At 43.4% G+C, this 18,030-nt stretch overlaps 1 protein-coding gene across 6 annotated transcripts in view; it reads left to right on the forward strand.

Moving 5' to 3' along the window:
• Window positions 1–18,030, forward strand: part of DLG3 (discs large MAGUK scaffold protein 3) — a 61,244-nt gene that overhangs the window by 20,884 nt on the left and 22,330 nt on the right. For all 6 annotated transcript variants that reach the window (XM_066248662.1, XM_066248663.1, XM_066248661.1 and 3 more), the window contains one exon: window positions 14,380–14,494. In XM_066248662.1, the coding sequence (XP_066104759.1) occupies window positions 14,380–14,494 (115 nt within the window). The remainder of the gene's footprint in view (window positions 1–14,379; window positions 14,495–18,030) is intronic.

The raw sequence follows: 18,030 nt of genomic DNA on the forward strand, positions 1-18,030 counted from the left end.
ACCAAGCCACTGGCTGCGGAGGGGAAGAGAGAGAGAAGGGGAAGAGGGAGGGGAGGAGAAGCAGATGGTCACTTCTCATGTGTGCACTGGGGACCGAACCCGGGATGTATACATGCCAGGCCAATGCTCTATCCACTGAGCCAACCATCCAGGGCCCATTTTTAACATCTTATAAACAACTCCTTGCCCTGGCCGGTTGGCTCAGCGGTAGAGCGTCGGCCTAGCGTGCGGAGGACCCGGGTTCGATTCCCGGCCAGGGCACACAGGAGAAGCGCCCATTTGCTTCTCCACCCCTCCGCCGCGCTTTCCTCTCTGTCTCTCTCTTCCCCTCCCGCAGCTGAGGCTCCATTGGAGCAAGGATGGCCCGGGCGCTGGGGTTGGCTCTGTGGCCTCTGCCTCAGGCGCTGGAGTGGCTCTGGTCGCAACATGGCGACGCCCAGGATGGGCAGAGCATCGCCCCCTGGTGGGCAGAGCGTCGCCCCTGGTGGGCGTGCCGGGTGGATCCCGGTCGGGCGCATGCGGGAGTCTGTCTGTCTCTCCCCGTTTCCAGCTTCAGAAAAAAAATGAAAAAAAAAAACAAAAAAAAAACCAACTCCTTGACAGATATCCTTGTATGAGGCTTTTTGCGACTCTGTGATTGTTTCTTCATAATGAATTCCTTGAAGTGCAATTATTGGGCCAAAGGATTTGAAAATGTTTAAGACTTTTGATATATTTAGTTAAGTTGTTCTTCATCTCCATGAATAGTATGAGTGTGTATTTTGAGATTCTTGCTAATATGAACTATATATTTTTTAAAAATCTTTGCAAATTTTATAAGTAGACCAGTGGTGGCACAATGCATAGTGTTAACTTGGGATGCTGAAGTCCCAAATTCAAAACCCGCAGGTCACCAGCTTGAGCATGGGCTTGCCAGCTTGAGCCCAAGGTTGCTGGCTTGAGCAAGGGATCACTTGCTCTGCTGGAGGCCCCTGGTCAAAGCACAGATGAGAAAGCAATCAATGAACAACTAAGTAGCTGCAACTATGAGTTGATGCTTCTCATCTCTCTTCCTTCCTTTCTCTCTCCCTCCCCCCTTTCTCTTTCTGTCTTTCTCACTCATATACATATGTATATATACTCTCAGGATACAAAATTAGTATACAGAAGTCTGCTGCTTTCCTATATGCCACCAATGAAACTTCCGAAAAATGAATTGGAAAAACATTTTTGATAGATAAAAAATTATTTAATTTGTATTTCTTTTGTTACTAGTCAAATTGAACATTTAAGTGTGTGTCATTGTTTTTATTTTTTTTGAGAGATAGAGAAACATCGATTTCTTGTTCCATTTATTTATTTATTCATTCTTTGGTTGGTTGACTGTGCCCTGCCTAACTGGAGATTGAACTCACAATCTTGGCATATCAGTGTGATGCTCTAACCAACTGAACTACCCAGCCAGGGCCTCATTGGTCTTTTTTTTGTGGATTGCCTGATCATTCCTTTTTCCCATTTCCCTGTCAGATGTGTTCATCAGTTCTAATTGATGTGTAAAAACTTTAATGTAGTTAGAACAATTCTTGGTCATATGTATTGCAGATTTTTCCTAGTTTGTAGTTTGCTTTTTAACTTTATTTTAATTTTTTTTTTATTCAGAGAAAGAATAGGAGAGGGAGACAGGAAGGGAGAGAGATGAGAAGCATCAACTCATAGTGGTAGCACTTTAGTTGTTCACTGATTACTTCTAATAGGTGTCTTGCCCAGGGGGCTCCAGCCTAGCCAGTGACCTTGGGCTCAAGCCAGTGACCTTTGAGTTCAAGCCAGTGACCTTGGGATCATGTTGATGACCCCATGTTCAAGCCTGTGCCCTCAGGGTTTCGAACCTGGGATGTCATGCTCTCTCCACTGTGCCACCACTGGTCAGGCTAATTTATGTTTTTATTTAATGGAGTCTATCAGTGTTTTCTTTTGCGTATTTTGCCTCTGCCTATGGGTTTGAAGGGCCTGGCCTACCCTGGGAGCAAATAAATATCCACCTTTGTTTTATTCTTGTTATTTAATGTATTGTTTTACATTTAAAACATTTACCTGCTTGGAGTTGATTTCTGCTATAAGGTAGGATACTACCTTATTTTTGCTGCTAAGGTTTAATGAATTACCTCAGGACCATTTGTTAAATAATTCATTGTCCTACTGATTTGAAGTGCCACCTTTAGGACACATACACACACACACGGATTTTATATTTCATGTTCTGTTCTGTAATATTTTACTCTCGTATTATTTGTTACTGAAAAGGACCACAGACATTTGGACCAATAACAAGAAGAGTCTTTCTTGATCATTTTTTCTTCCTCTGCTAACATTTAGTTATTTATTACACTCAATTTTGGGAGTGGCAGTAGAGAATAAGTCGTGGAAAATTTTTTAAGATAAAAAGAAAAAAAAGGGAGGGGGGAGGGGGTGAAGAAGGAGAGAGGGGTTAGGGGAGGGGAGGGGCACAAAGAAAACCAGATAGAAGGTGACAGAAGACAATTTAACTTTGCGGGAGGGGTATACAGCACAATCAAATGTCAAAATAATCTAGAGATATTTTCTCTCAACATATGTACCCTGATTTATCAATGTCACTGCATTAAATTTAATAAAAAAATATTAATATTAAAAAAAAAAAAGAAAAAAAAGAGCCTGACCAGGCAGTGGTGCAGTGGATAGAGTGTCGGACTGGGATGAGGAGGACCCAGGTTTGAGACCCCAGGGTCACCAGCTTGAGCGCGGGCTCATCTGGTTTGAGCAAAGCTCACCAGCTTGGACCCAAGATCGCTGGCTCCAGCAAGGGGTTACTTGGTCTGCTGTAGCCCAATGATCAAGGCACATATGAGAGAGCAATCAATGAACAACTAAGGTGTCGCAACGTGTAATGAAAAACTAATGATTAATGCTTCTCATCTCTCCATTCCTGTCTGTCCCTGTCTATCCCTCTCTCTATCTCAGTAAAAAAAAAAAAAAAAAAAAAAAAAAAAAAAAAAAAAAAGAAAGGAAAAAAAAGAGTCTTTCTCTAGGTCCCATTTCCTGGGTTCCTTCCACAGACACTGTACTTAAAAGAGATTTAGTTGATATCCCATTAAAGACTGTCAGAAAGTTTGTGATCCGGTGGGTTGACTACTGTGAAGAACATCTGAATCAAGACTCTATTGATGTGATAAAACGTAGAAATTAGTTATGATGTTAGCTCAAGTTAGCAAGCTTTGTCATAAGATGTTGAGTTTCAGTCACTATATTGCAGCATCTCTGTTAAGTGGAAAAGATTGTTATGAACAAGAGTACCCACTAGCTTGAGAACAGGGGAAGGTATAATTATATCTTCATTCTCGTATTTTCTGGATGAGGAGTTTTGTCTTGGGGTGCTTCTTGCATATACTTTGGCTTATGGGTTAAAGGAACCAAAGGCTTTGTTAATCTTGCATGTGATTTTGCTGTATGAAATTCCTTAGACATAGAGACGATGCCCTGTTTGAGGCTTTTCCCCTGATGTGCTGGGTGGTCTGGAATAGGTGAGAGGACCAATAGCAAGTCCTGTGGATAACTTTATTCTTAGCTTGATCTGAGATCAAAGCACTTTTCATTCTACTCATTTCAGACCAGGTGGCTGAGGGTAATGAAACCTATGGTGCTTTTGCCCGGTAGCTTCTTGTGACATCTTCACCAAGCTCTTTGGTGGACAGTAACATCCGGGCAATGGGAGTAAACTGGAATCTTTTCTAGCTTGCTCACCTGGCATGGCATTTTCTGTTTCCTTCCCACTCTCAGGGTGCCATCCAGAAGCCACGCTCTGTGTGACAGTGCAGGGACCAGAGCAGTGACACTGAGGTTTCCTTTCTGGGTCAGTCATAGTTCTAAGCCCATTGTTCTAAAACTATAGTTGAAATGATTTTTCCTCAAGCAGTATTTGCCCGTATTGAGACCTGTTTGTCACTTTTCTGGCTCTCACGTAGCCTTTAGACATTTTTCTTTGCAATTTATGCTTAGTGATTTGGTACTTTTTTGACTCAAAGAGTTTAGGGTTATTTGCAGATGTGAAGCCTTTCCTCTTCTAGATCAAATTTAAAAATTAAACTAGTCCTAGGTTTGATACCACATTGATTTGATCATAAAATCGTAATTTTGTCAAAATTGGAAGGGACTGAGAAATTGCCCAGTTTTAGAGGTGTCAGAGTCTTTAAACGGAGGTCCCCATAATTAGAACATAGCCCAAGCGATAGGCTTCCTGTTGTTTTTATAGAGACATGTTTGTGACTCTTAGAAGTGCTGTGCTGTCCAGTGATTGATGTCCGTATCTCCACCCTGGCAGGTAGCTTTCTGAGGGACTCATTTTTCTTTCGTCTCCATCTATTCCTTCTGACAACATGAGGTATACTGTTAGGACAGATGCTTGTAATTCAGACACATCCTGAGGGTTTGCGCTCCAAAGACAACTGTAGAAACCTAAGACACAATTCATACTCATCACAATCTGTGACTCTCACGAGGTTGTCATCACTTCATTTCCACGCAGAGTTCCGAACACTGTCACAGTGGGCGACTCCTCTGAGCTTAGGGCAGCTCAGCGAGGCAAATGGGGCTGTGTGAGTTTGAGACTGGAACACTTGCTCTTCAGTGAGAACAATTGAGCCTTTGGGCAGCTCTTAACTCCTTTTGAGTTTATAAGTCAACCAAGACATGTGCTCTTATTCAGACCTGTCTTCCCTAACTCAGGATTTGTGTGAGAACTCGAGGTCAGGAAATGACATTTCTCTTCTTGATTTTGTGTCTTCCTATTGTTTCTACCTGTCACCATCTGTACCTGAAGTCTGTCATCCAGTTGTCTCCCCAGCTTCATTGTCATTTCCAAATTAGAGAGGCCTGGCTTTTATTCTATTTTGTGGCGTTTCCCTTTTATATCTTCATTCAAATCATCGGTAACCTATACTGCACACAGAATAAATGCCCCTGTTGCCACCGTGTTTTTCCTATTTCTACACCATTTTCCTACCCATTACTAAATAGGATTAAATAAACTTTCTGTGGGTTGAGAACCCGAGTTCCTTTCAGCTTTTCCAAATTATTGACAAATGTCACCTTCATTCTGAGGAGACTGTTTTTCTGTCATTAGGAAGGTATATGCATTTGAGGGTGAAGTCTCAGAGTGGAGATGGAGAGTGGAGATGGATTTGGAGACCTGGGGTAGTGTCCAGTTTTTGTTAGCGGCATTGTTGTTTCAGGTCCTTTTGGCACTTTATTAGGCTGTTAAGTAGATCTTGAGACCTCTGACATGTCAGTGTTTTGCAGAAGTGGTTTGTGGTTTTTTTGGTTGGTCAGTTTTTAGCATTTTGGGGGTGGGCAGAAGGAGAAAGTTTTGTATTCCTTTTTCTTATGTTAGTTCCTGAGGAGCCAGAACTTGAGGATTACACTGTTCAGGTTTGTCCTGTAAGATCTTTATAGCAGGTTCAGACATTCAGTAAAAATTTATTGACTCAGCCTGACCAGGCGGTGGCGCAGTGGATAGAGCATCGGACTGGGATGTGGAGGACCCAGGTTTGAGACCTCGAGGTCGCCAGCTTGAGGGTGCAGGCTCATCTGGTTTGAGCAAAGCTCACCAGCTTGGACCCAAGGTCTCTGGCTTGAGCAAGGGGTTATTCGGTCTGCTGAAGGCCCGCAGTCAAGGCACAAATGAGAAAGCAATCAATGAACAACTAAGGTGTCACAGCGAAAAACTGATGATTGATGCTTCTCATCTCTTTCTGTTCCTGTCTGTCTGTCCCTGTCTATCCCTCTCTCTGACTCTCTGTTAAAAAAAGAAAAAAGAAAAAAAATTATTGACTCAACAGGGGTGCAGGTTGCCATGATAAACTTTGAGAAGGAAACAAAAACCACATCAAGTAGCTCATAGTTTTGTAAAGAAAATGACATCGCTATAAATATGGAGCACTAGATTTCAAAGGGGAGAGGTAGTGGACAATCTGGAAATCACATTAGATGAATAATTAAGAAAGTAGCAATATTTATCCTGCAGAAGAGATCACTTATTTTGAGGATATGATGACTATTCTCTATTATGGCTCATATTATCCTGCCTTTTTCTGGTTTTTTGGGAAAAACCTCAGGAGTCGCTTTTGGTCCTTTCTCACCCTTCATCCAGACGGATGTAAAATTTTGTCTATTTGTAGATCCAACATATTTCTTGATTCTTGTCTCTTCTTTCTATTCTCAGTCGCCCCCATCCTATGTCAGGCATTTGAAGTCTTTGTCTGTGGTAGAATAGGTTCCTGGTCTTTGTCATCTTTATCTCTGCCCTCCATTCTATATTGCATTCTCAGAATAATCTTCCCCCAAACCTCATTCTAATTGTGTCACTTTCCTATTTAAACCCTTCAGTGGTTCCTACAGCTTAGTAAGAAAAGTTCTAAAACTCTTCCGGCTCCTCCCCTACCGCTGCTCACACCTCACTTTCTAGTCTGTCTTACTCAGTAGTAGTCTTGGAACCTGGTCCAGGCTTTCCTAGCTTTTTGACCTTCTTTAAATTGCCCCTTCTTAGTATTATGAAGACGAGAATTCATCATGTTTTGTTTTTTTTATTATTCTTTTTTTTTTTAGAGAGGAGAGAGAGACAGAGAGAGAGAAGGGGGGAGGGGCTGGAAGCATCAACCCCCATATGTGCCTTGACCAGGCAAGCCCAGGGTTTCGAACCGGCGACCTCAGCATTTCCAGGTCAACGCTTTATCCACTGCACCACCACAGGTCAGGCCATCATGTTTTATATGCCAAAATTAGGATCAGCTGGCAAAAGAGATGGCCCTCTACCTAAGAATTTTCTCTTGACTAATGTTGTCTAATAATTAAAGAAGAGAGGTCTGACCCATGGTGGCGTAGTGGATAGAGCATTGACCTGGAACACTGAGATCACCGGTTCAAAACCCTGGGCTTGCCCGGTCAAGGCACATAGGAGAAGCGACTACAAGTTGATGATTCTTGCTCTCTCCTTTTCTGTCTCTCTCTTAAAAAAAATAGATGAGTTGAGGAAGCAATTAAGAAGAAATGTCAGCCAAACTTGAACATTGGTTGGGCCCTGGGGAAGGGGTAGGGGGAAGTTGTCATTTACAGTAACAAGTTTGGCCTGAAGTTATCACGTAGAGGGAGGTAGAGGGCTCAAGTCTAGAGGCAGATGTTTCTAGAGGAAGATGGAGTGTCACATAGTAGGACAAGCCCTTTGACCTAGTGACGAAACCCACAGAAGGACCACCTTTTCTGTGATTACACAGAGAACATATTTTTTTGTGACAGAGACAGACAGAGTCAGAGAGAGAGACAGATAGGGACAGACAGACAGGAAGGGAGAAAGTTGAGAAGCATCAGTTCTTTGTTGCAGCACCTTAGTTGTTCATTGATTGCTTTCTCATATGTGCCTTGACCGGGGTGCTACAGCAGAACTAGTGATCCCTTGCTTAAGCCAGCGACCTTGGGCTCAAGCTGGTGAGTTTTGCTCAAACCAGATGAGCCTCTGCTCAAGCTGAAGACCTCGGGGTCTCAAACCTGGGTCCTCTGCATTCCAGTCCAACACTCTGTCTACTGCACCACCGCCTGGTCAGGAACATTTGAAGTTCCTATCTTTGTCTATTCCAGCCTACAGTCCTGACTTCACTGTGGCACAACCTAAAGACTCATTAAAGTGTTTTCTCCCAAACAAAAGATCAGTCTGTTCTCAAAGGTAAACTCTGCCTCCATTTTTTTTCAGAAACAGAAAAGCTACAAGAAGCTTTAGAACATCAGTTTATCCTCACTTTCAACCATAAAGTTTAGTTTCAGAAAGTTGAGGTTCAGTTTGCTAGTGCCAATCTAGTTTTTCATGTGAATATAGTTTGAGCTTGCAGTTTCACTTCTAGGCATCAATGCTGTGGTAGTCAATACTCTTAGAAATACATAATGCAGCATTGATGGTGATACTTAAAAATGGAAACAATTTAAATGTACATCAGTTGGGATATGACTGAATAAATTATGGCCTATCCATAATATGGAATACTATGCAGCTGTTAAAAAGAATGAGGTAGATCTATATGTGCTGAGATGATGGGTTTCTGTGACATACCAGAGACTAGAAAAAAGTAGGTGTGTGTGAATCTACGTGAGTGGGGAGTGTATGTATATAAACAGTATATATGGTTGATCCTTGAACAATGTGGGAGTCAGGGATGCTTGATCCCATGCAGTTAAAAATCCATGTATAAGAAAAAATCCATGTATAATTTTCGACTCTTACCAAACTTAACTAATAGCCTACTGTTCACCGGAACCCTTACTGATGACGTAAATAGTCCGTGAATGCATATTTTGTTTGTGTTATATACTATATTCTTACAGTGAAGTCAACTACAGAAGAAGTTATTAAGAAATCATAAGGAAGAGAAAATACATTTACAGTATTTATTGAAAAAAAATTCATGTATAAGTGGACCTGTGCAGTTCAGACCCACAGTGTTCAAGGGCCATCTGTATATGGAACTAAGTCTGGAAGGGTCCATACTGAACATACAGAGTGTAGTGGGATGAGGAAATGACACAGGAGTGACCAAAGGAAGAAGTGGAAGATTTGTAAGATTCCTTTACTACCTTTATAATTTAAAAACTGAAAACATCAGGCCTCTTTGCAGGCACACTGGACAGAGGCCTGTTCAGCGCTTTCCTTCCCTGTGGGATTTGCAGTTATGCTGTGATCCCCGCCCCTGGGGGTAGGGCGCCCTCTTGACCTACACTCCTTTGGAGACTTACCTTGCCTTATCCCTGAACAAAAGAAAACTCCATTTTGTAAGCCTGTGCTAGCAGTTTCAAATTTTATTGGGCATCAGAATCACCACATTTAGGACATTTTTTTGAAAGGATCACCTTGATGCTTTTTAAAAATGCAGATTCCTGAACCTGCTCAGTAGGTTGTGGGTCAGTGTCTGGGGTGGAGTCCAAGATGTTTCAGAGGCACCCCAGGTGGTCAGTGAGAAACCCTGTGTTTGGGGGAATGACCAACGGATGCCCCCCCCTTACTCTCTGTGATTAGGAGAGGTAAGGAGCTCAGGACATCTTTCTTAGTCACAGATGGTTGCATTCATCTGAATGGGAAAGTGAATAAAACAAAGTTTAAGTAGACTTGAGATTTCAGTAGTAAGTGTTGTTTCTTTAAAGTAGAGTATTTTATTATTATTATTATTATTAATTTTACTAGGGTGACATCAATAAATCAGGGTACATATGTTCAAAGAAAACATGTCCAGGTTATCTTGTCAATCAATTATGTTGCATACCCATCACCCAAAGTCAGATTGTCCTCCGTCATCTTCTATCAAGTTTTTTTTGTGCCCCTCCCCCTCCCCTTTCTCTCCCCCCACCCCCCGTAACTACCACACTCTTGTCAATGTCTCTTAGTCTTGTTTTTATGTCCCACCTACGTATGGAATAATGCAGTTCTTGTTTTTTTCTGATTTACTTATTTCACTTTGTATAATGTTATCAAGATCCCACCATTTTGTTGTAAATGATCCGATGTCATCATTTCTATGGCTGAGTAGTATTCCATAGTGTATATGTGCCACATCTTTACACAGTCATCTATTGAAGGGCTTTTTGGTTGTTTCCATGTCCTGGCCACTGTGAACAATGCTGCAATGAACACGGGGCTGCATGTGTCTTTACGTATCAGTGTTTCTGAGTTTTGGGGGTATATACCCAGTAGAGGGATTGCTGGGTCATAAGGTAGTTCTATTTTCAGTTTTTTGAGGAACCACCATACTTTCTTCCATAATGGTTGTACTACTTTACATTCCCACCAACAGTGAATGAGGGTTCCTTTTTCTCCACAGCCTCTCCAAGATTTGCTATGACCTGTCTTGTTGATAATAGCTAATCTAACAGGTGTGAGGTGGTATCTCATTGCAGTTTAGATTTGCATTTCTCTAATAACTAATGAAGATGAGCATCTTTTCATATATCTGTTGGCCATTTGTATTTCTTCCTGGGAGAAGTGTCTGTTCATATCCTCTTCCCATTTTTTTATTGAATTGTTTGTTTGTTTGTTTGTTGTTGAGTTTTATGAGTTCTTTGTATATTTTGGATATTAGGCCCTTATCTGAGCTGTTGTTTGAAAATATCATTTCCCATTTAGTTGGCTGTTTATTTTGTTGTCAGTTTCTTGCTGAGCAAAAACTTCTTAGTCTGATGTAGTCCCATTCATTTATTTTTGCCTTCACTTCCCTTGCCTTTGGAGTCAAATTCATAAAATGCTCTTTAAAACCCAGGTCCATGAGTTTAGTATCTATGTACTTTAGTGTTTCAGGTCTTATATTTAGGTCTTTGATCAATTTTGAATTAATTTTAGTACAGGGGGACAAACTGTAGTCGAGTTTCATTCTTTTGCATGTGGCTTTCCAGTTTTCCCAGCACCATTTGTTGAAGAGGCTTTCTTTTCTCCATTGTGTGTTGTTGGCCCCTTTATCAAAGATTATTTGACCATATATATGTGGTTTTATTTCTGGACTTTCTATTCTGTTCCATTGGATGAGTGTCTATTTTTCTGCCAATACCATGCTGTTTTGATTGTCGTGCCTCTATAATATAGTTTGAAGTCAGGTATTGTAATGCCCCCAGCTTCATTCTTTTTCTTTAGGATTGCTTTGGCTATTTGGGGTTTTTTATCGTTCCATATAAATCTGATGATTTTTTGTTCCATTTCTTTAAAAAATGTCATTGGAATTTTGATGGGAATTGCATTAAATTTGTATAATGCTTTGGGTAATATGGCCATCTTGATTATATTTATTCTTCCTATCTAAGAACAAGGAATATTCTTCCATCTCATTGTATTTTTTTCGATTTCCCTTAACAATGCTTTGTAGTTTTCATTATATAGGTCCTTTACATTCTTTGTTATGTTTATTCCTAGGTATTTTAATTTTTTTTGTTGCAATAGTGAAGGGGATTATTTTTTTGTGTTCGTTCTCAGATGTTTCATTGTTGGCATATACAAAGGCAATGGAATTTTGTATGTTAATTTTGTATCCTGCGACCTTACTGTATTGGCTTATTGTTTCTAGTAGTCTTTTTGTAGATTCTTTGGGGTTTTCGATATATAGGATCACATCATCTGCAAAAAGTGATAACTTTACTTCTTCTTTTCCTATATGGATGCCTTTTATTTCTTTGTCTTGTCTGATTGCTCTGGCTAGAACCTCTAGTACCACATTAAATAAGAGTGGAGAGAGTGGACAACCCTGTCTTGTTCCTGATTTAAGGGGGAAAGCCTTCAGTTTTGTGCCATTTAATATGATATTAGCTGATGGTTTATCATATATGGCCTTTATCATGTAGAGATATTTTCCTTCTATACCCATTTTGTTGAGAGTCTTAAACATAAAATTGTGTTGTATTTTATTGAATGCCTTTTCTGCATCTATTGATAAGATCATGTGGTTTTTGTTCTTTGTTTTGTTGATATGGTGTATTACGTATGTTGAACCATCCTTGAGATTCTAGGATGAATCCCAAAAAGTCGAGTATTTGAAGTGGGCCTTTCAGGTTAGAAGCTGGTTTGGTGGGCTTCAGTCTCGCTGTTAGTCATGAGTGGAAGGGGAGGAAGGACCCTGGCGAATTGTGAGGCCTCAGAATTCAAATGCTTTTTAAGTGAAGTTTGTTCTTGGAAAATAGTGCCTCTACTATTAAGATGAGATACTATATATTTTAAGGCTATTCTAAAGAGTTTTTGTGTTAGAATTAGTTTTTCTTTTCTTTGTTATAAACAAAATCTGTTAATCAGATGCCCACTGTGGGTTATTAACTTCTCAAACGGGTGTTTAAAAAACATATCCCAGTTGCTCCCAACAGTTAACCTTGGTAAGAAAGTAAATGGGAATACTTCTTAACTACCTTTCCAAGGCCTCAGTGAAGCTGGCAGCCGTCAGTTAAATAAACCATTAGGTTTATTAGTTTGAGAACAGAAGCATCAACTTGGGCACAGTTTTCTAATTTGCTCCTGATTTACCCAACAATCATTTATTCAGAGGCTACTGTGTGCCTAGTGGACACTAGATAACTCTACAAATGAAAGCCAGAGACCCGGGGGCGTCAGGAACTCTAAGGGGATCATCTCAGTAGGGAAATATGAATAAAGCACAATTTAATAGACTTGTGAGCTTAGTAGCACATAGAAAACAGAAAGTGGATTCCTTTAAGCAATAGCCTTGTTCTCTTTTTGTAGTCTATTTTAAGTGGGCCCTCTGGTCCAGCACTATCAACCTTGGATTAGGAGCTTTGAGGAAATGGTGGTTTGGTGGTTGTTTTTTTAAGGATTTTTTTTTAAAGAAACGTAGTTACTAAGCAACTGCCCTGACCCGCTGCTAAGCTGGTCAATTCCAAAGAAGGGAATATATAAACAAGTTGGGAGAGGGGGAAACGGTTAAAGGGTGGATTAGGTGTATTTATTTTTCCAAGTTCAGTGCCTATTTCTGCCTCTCACTTATCTTCCCCAAGAAAGGGCTGCCTGGTCTGAAATCTCTCTGTCTCACCTTGTTTTCCTAGCCCAGGAGTGCGAAGGAGGGTTAGAAAGCCAACTAGAGAGGGCCCAGGTAGAGGGCCCAGCCCGGGGGTGGGGCCATTGCCCAGGCAGGCTCTAGAAGTTGACAGTTCCTGCTGCTGCACTCTGGGGCAGTCCACAGCTTCTCCAACAAGATCGGTCACCACCCTCTACCTTTAGATTGGGACATCTGACTGGTATTGATGTGTTGCCATGTAACCCACAGAACAGGGACGTTGTCCAGCTGTTCTCTCCCCCCCACCAACACTAAGTAGTGACTTTCCCCCCCCCCCAACACTAGGTAGTGACTTTTCCCCCCAACACTAAGTAGTGACTTAACTACTTCTGGTGGGTTTCAGGGAAGGGAGTAGTAGGTAATGAGGAGAAATCTCCATAACACTTGAGTTTAAGCAGTTGGTTTGATCGGTACCAGAGTGAACAAAAACTTTGTTAAGAGGTTATTTCCGTGAGTTAGAACCCCATTCCCTCCCCTTCAGACTTTTTAGCATTTCCCTTTACACCCAGCTGAAGGTCAGGTTGCTTTGCTGAAAGAAGGGGAGTGTCAGGTGTTGGAACAGGTGTTTTGTTTTCTGCGGTGGAGTCACACAGACTACATGGGGATGCTTCTTGCCAGCTGTCTATGGTGCATGGAAATGCTTTTGTGGAATTCTTTCTTCCTGGAGATGGGTTTGTTTTTTAAAGCAGTTCTCCAAGCTTCAATCCCTGGAATAAATTTGGACTTCCTTTAAAAATTAGCTGGTCATAATGAAGTATGCCTGTTTTCTATCATTTCCACAGCCTGTGCTTTTAGATATATCTGTTTTATGTGGCAATTATAGACCCAAGAAGTATTGTGTAATTGTGTATGTATGTGTCTGTGTGTGTTAAATGTGAATATCATATTTTAAATGTACTAGGAGAATGTCACAGCAAAGCAACCCTATAAAAAGCCTTTTATAATAAAGTTATAATGGCTAGAGTTAATTTTCCTATGTCAGATTGTCTTAAATTGGGTGTAAACCTGTAGTCACCTTCACAGAGTGATAAGGTGGTTCAGGGTGTTGTGGTGCTGTTAGTGGTCTCAAATCTGGGCATGGATTTAAGACCCAAGTGACTAGATGATTTTGGAGGAAAGAAGGATTAGCAGACTTCTAGGTTGAGAAAATGTGTTTTAATGTTTAATTGCTACTGAAGCCGAAGACCCTGTCTGTTGAAAGGGAAATAACTCAGAGCTTTGTGATCTCCTTATCTGATTCTGAGGCTTGTTTGTGTTTACCTCGGTACAGGGTTCCAGTATCCCCACCCCCAAAAAAAGTCATCTGGAAACAAATCTCCTTCCAGCCTAACAGTAATACACCGGCCTCGGGTCCTTCCAGCCCCTCCGCCGTGTCTCAGGGCCATCTGTTCTCTGCAATTCACTTTTTGGGAAAGTCTCCTTTCCCATCTGCTCTCCTTGGGTTTCACTGCCTGTTCTAAAGATTTATGGAGGCTCTGCTGGAACCTCTTCCCAGTTGTTGTTGTTTTTTTTTTTTAAGGATAGTGAGATTTCAGGGCAGATGAAAGCCTTTTCCATTCACTATGTCCAAATGTTACTCCTTTTCCAGGTGTGTTCTTTCCTTCTCTTGGTGTGTGGGGTGGGGAGAAGTCACCTTTCTGTGCTCAGAGGAGGGACTGCCTATCTGAGCAGAGATTGACAAGCAGGCTCGGCCGCTTTGAAGTCAAGTGTCTTCCGGGTCTTGGGCCACCGGCTTGGAGCGGCGCAGCTTGGCTTCATTCTCTCCCTGCCTCTCTCCCTGTCTTCCTGGCAGAGTACGGTCGCTTTGAGTCGAAGATCCATGACCTGCGAGAACAAATGATGAACAGCAGCATGAGCTCTGGGTCTGGGTCCCTTCGAACGAGCGAGAAGAGGTCCTTGTATGTCAGGTAAGTCCCATGTGCCGACCCAGCCCGTGTTTGCGCTCTCTGCTCTGCTTGTGTCCTCTCTGGTCAGTCGTGTCTCCTCTGATCAGGAGCTGGCTTCTTCCGTTTTGCTCATGAATGACTCGGTACGGGAACATTTCAGTGTGCTTCAATCAGAGAGGACTCTGGGGTGATGGGTGCTAGTCAGCATTTAGATCACACTTGAGTGTACAAGGTACTTTGCTCACAATCTGTGACTTCAGGGACACACCTGGCCCCCACCCTTCACTCCCGTGCATAACAGACATAACGCTTTATATCCGAACATATCTGCAAGCACTGTGTTCTGCGACAGGGGCTCTTTTAAGAGACCAGAGAACTGACTGGTTGCTGCATTTCTTCTTAAACTGTTTGCTCACTCCCTGCTGCACTGGTCCACTGTATCTGAATCATGGGGCATGGGATAGGATGGTGTACGATCCTCAGGAAGGGCAGGTGCAGCGGATGGATTTGTGGCTTTGTGTGTATTGCTGCTGAAAACTATTCCAAGATTACTGTTGTCCAAGGTTGAACTTCTGAACTTTAGGGCACATTATCAGACTGTGCCAGGGCAAAGTACAAACCTCCCGGGGAGTCGGGCTGCTGAATGAACACTGTGGCCTTCTGGGAGAATTACAGTTTCCTTCTTCCTGCCTGGGCCTCTTGGCAAAACTCCAGTAGTTGGTGCAAGTGTGTCCTGTCTCTCGGAGGGTAAAACCCTGGGAGAAAGAGATGGTAGGCTATCTCCCCGAGCCCGCTGTGCAGGCTTGTAGCAGACTCTTGGGTTGAACTTTTTCTAGTGGTTCCCAATACTGGCTGGAGGGCAAGGAGAGGAGCCTGCATGTGCCAGTTGCCTGGCACAGTGACAACTGTTCTGTCTTTGGGTAAATGGCACTCTTCTCGGGGTGGCTGATATTTATCTCCTTCAGTCGGTTGTCTGGGTCTGAAGCGGGGCCAGGGAGCCCAGCTTCGAGCCGGAAGTCCACCGACCCCTTGCTGGTTCTTTTCTAAAATAACCCCTCAATTCGACTCCTTGTGCTCTAAGCGCAGCATTCATCACATGCGCTGTGCTCGCCTCCCTCTGGGAAGGCTGGAGAGCTGGAGGAAGGCCGGACTAGTCACAGTGATCTTTTCAGTGTCCTGTTTTCTGTCCCGAGTCCTCCGCACTGGGACCCTGGCGGGGGGAGTCAGCGATGCTGTGAGCTCCCTGCTAAAGGGGTAGTACTTATGTGACTTGGTCAGGATTGCTCCATTCCGTGCTTCCAGCCCCCACAGATAGGGCACTGCAGTGTGCGTGGGAAGCCACTCTTTAGGCAAGACAAGTTCTTCGGAGAGCTTTATTTTTAGATTTACCCTCTCCGCCTATCCCGTGCTGAAGTCAAACCCGCCTGGGCAGGGGGATGGGCGGGAGGCGTCAGCGCTCACCTGGGAGACCTGGGACCCCTTCTGGAGCCTCGGCCTGGAAGACACTTCACCAGCTCTGGGGAGAAGGGTACAGACCTCACTCCACTTCTAGTGAAGCGGTTTACCCAGTTTACATAATCTGTCCTTCCCCTTATCTTGATAACATCTATATCCTCTGAGCAAAGTAAATAGGGTTTCGAATAGTGACCATTTGTGATCACTACACTTCGAGAAAAATGTTTCCTGGCGTGCTCTGTCCTTTAGTGCCTCTTTGGGGCCTGTTGTGTTCCACTTGGTTCCGTTTCTTCCCCATGTAAACATATTCTTTCATTCTTAAAAAGAAGAGAAAAAACTGCCATGATTCCAGTAGTCCCTTCAACTACTATCCTGTTTCTCCTGCTCCACACACAGGCCCCGTTCTGGGCTAGGAAACACTACTCCTTACAGGTTCAGAGCATCATGTGAAAACTCAGTGGTTCAGGAAGTTGGGCAAGGGCAGGATAAAACCAGAAAACGGGGTTCTTTGCTGTGATTTGCTCTCCAGAACGGACTTCCTAGGTGGCGTTTCCTTAGACGTTAGGCAGGAGCAGGCGAGCCTCCTCAGGAGAAACCTGTCTAACATGCAGGTTGGGGGACGTTGGAGACGTCTGCACTGCCACCGTATCATCACAGCACCTCTCTTCAGTGGGAGGGGAGCGTGGCCGGCCTGGCAGCGGGGCGGGCTGCTTCCGGCAGCTCTGGGGCAGCAGATGCCCAAGTCTGCCGGAGAGTGGTGTGCCCTCCTAGGCGGCAGATTCAGCGACTGCTGGGCCGACTCTCTGCTGTCTGTCTGACTTCGTCACCACATTTGTTTTTGTCAATTACCGACTTTGTTTCCTTAAAGGCTGTCTTCCTACCTCACTGGCCATACTTTAGTACTTTTCATCAGCTCTACCTCCCCCGTACGGCAATGTCATACATAGATTTTCACAACTTCAGATCCTGTCACTGTGAAAATGACACCCCAGGTCCCTTTACTGAACTCTAGACCAGCACGGCAACTCCGGGCTGGCCGTGGGCATGAAGGCGTCCTCCCTGTGCAGTGCGCTCAGAGAGTACCCCCACACCTACCCCTCACTCCCCTTATCTGACTTAATTGTATCACCTTATCATGTGGAAAAGGGATTACATTTGTTCTGTCACCCAAGGCAGATCTCAGCAACAAGAGGAAGAAATTGCTAATGATTAGAACTGTCTGAAAATGGAACGGCCTGCTTCCGGAGAGAGTAAATTTGATATTTTGTCACTGCGGGCATTACAGAAGAGGCCGGGGGTGGAGGGACAGTGACAGTCTGGCCATGAGCCATGCAGAAGCTATCAGCATTCCACAGGGACTTCCGGGTAAAGGGAAACGAACCTTCAGGGAAAACCTACTACACGGCAGGACCTTTGTTATTCCCTTGAAATTGCTTTTAAAATCCTTTTAATACTGTTATGAAGTAGACAATTAATTATGATTCTCATATTGCAGATGAGAAAACTGAGAGCTCGGTTAGACAGCTGAGAAGTGCCCGGACTGGGACGTGGTCCTGTTCGGACCATACAGGGTGGTTTCCCCAGTACTCCCAAGCTTGCTCATGGGAGCCGGCCACCATGCCAGGGAACATGGAGGTTCCCAGGCCCCTCCTCTGTCAGTTTGGATGCATCAGGTTGGGGAGATGTCTGTTTTTAACAAGCCATCAGGACGCTCAGGAGTGACCACTGGTATGTCACAACAGACATTTGTTTTTCTGGAAGGCAGTAGAGCACGGGCTGAGGATAGGGGCCTGGCTGCAGGAGGGGTGCCGTGCTTCCTGCCCTCTGGCACCTTGCTGTCTACACAAAAGACGCTGAGCTGCAGGTGGTTAGCGGGTAGAGACCCTTCTCAGGTGGGTTCCACCTCATTCTTTTCGCTGTTTCCCTTTCTAACATGTTCTGCCTCCCCTTCCCCCGAGTCTCCATCTTCCTCTGGTGTGCCTGGGGTTGCAAAGCTGTTTTGATGCAAATAACGTCCTCTCTTATGGCTACAGCTATATGGACCCCAAAGGAGACAGGATTAGGGGAGCAGGAAGCAGGAGGAAGAAGGAAAGATAACTGTT

Source organism: Saccopteryx bilineata, chromosome X (genome assembly GCF_036850765.1).
Source record: "Saccopteryx bilineata isolate mSacBil1 chromosome X, mSacBil1_pri_phased_curated, whole genome shotgun sequence".
Taxonomy (NCBI): domain Eukaryota; kingdom Metazoa; phylum Chordata; class Mammalia; order Chiroptera; family Emballonuridae; genus Saccopteryx; species Saccopteryx bilineata.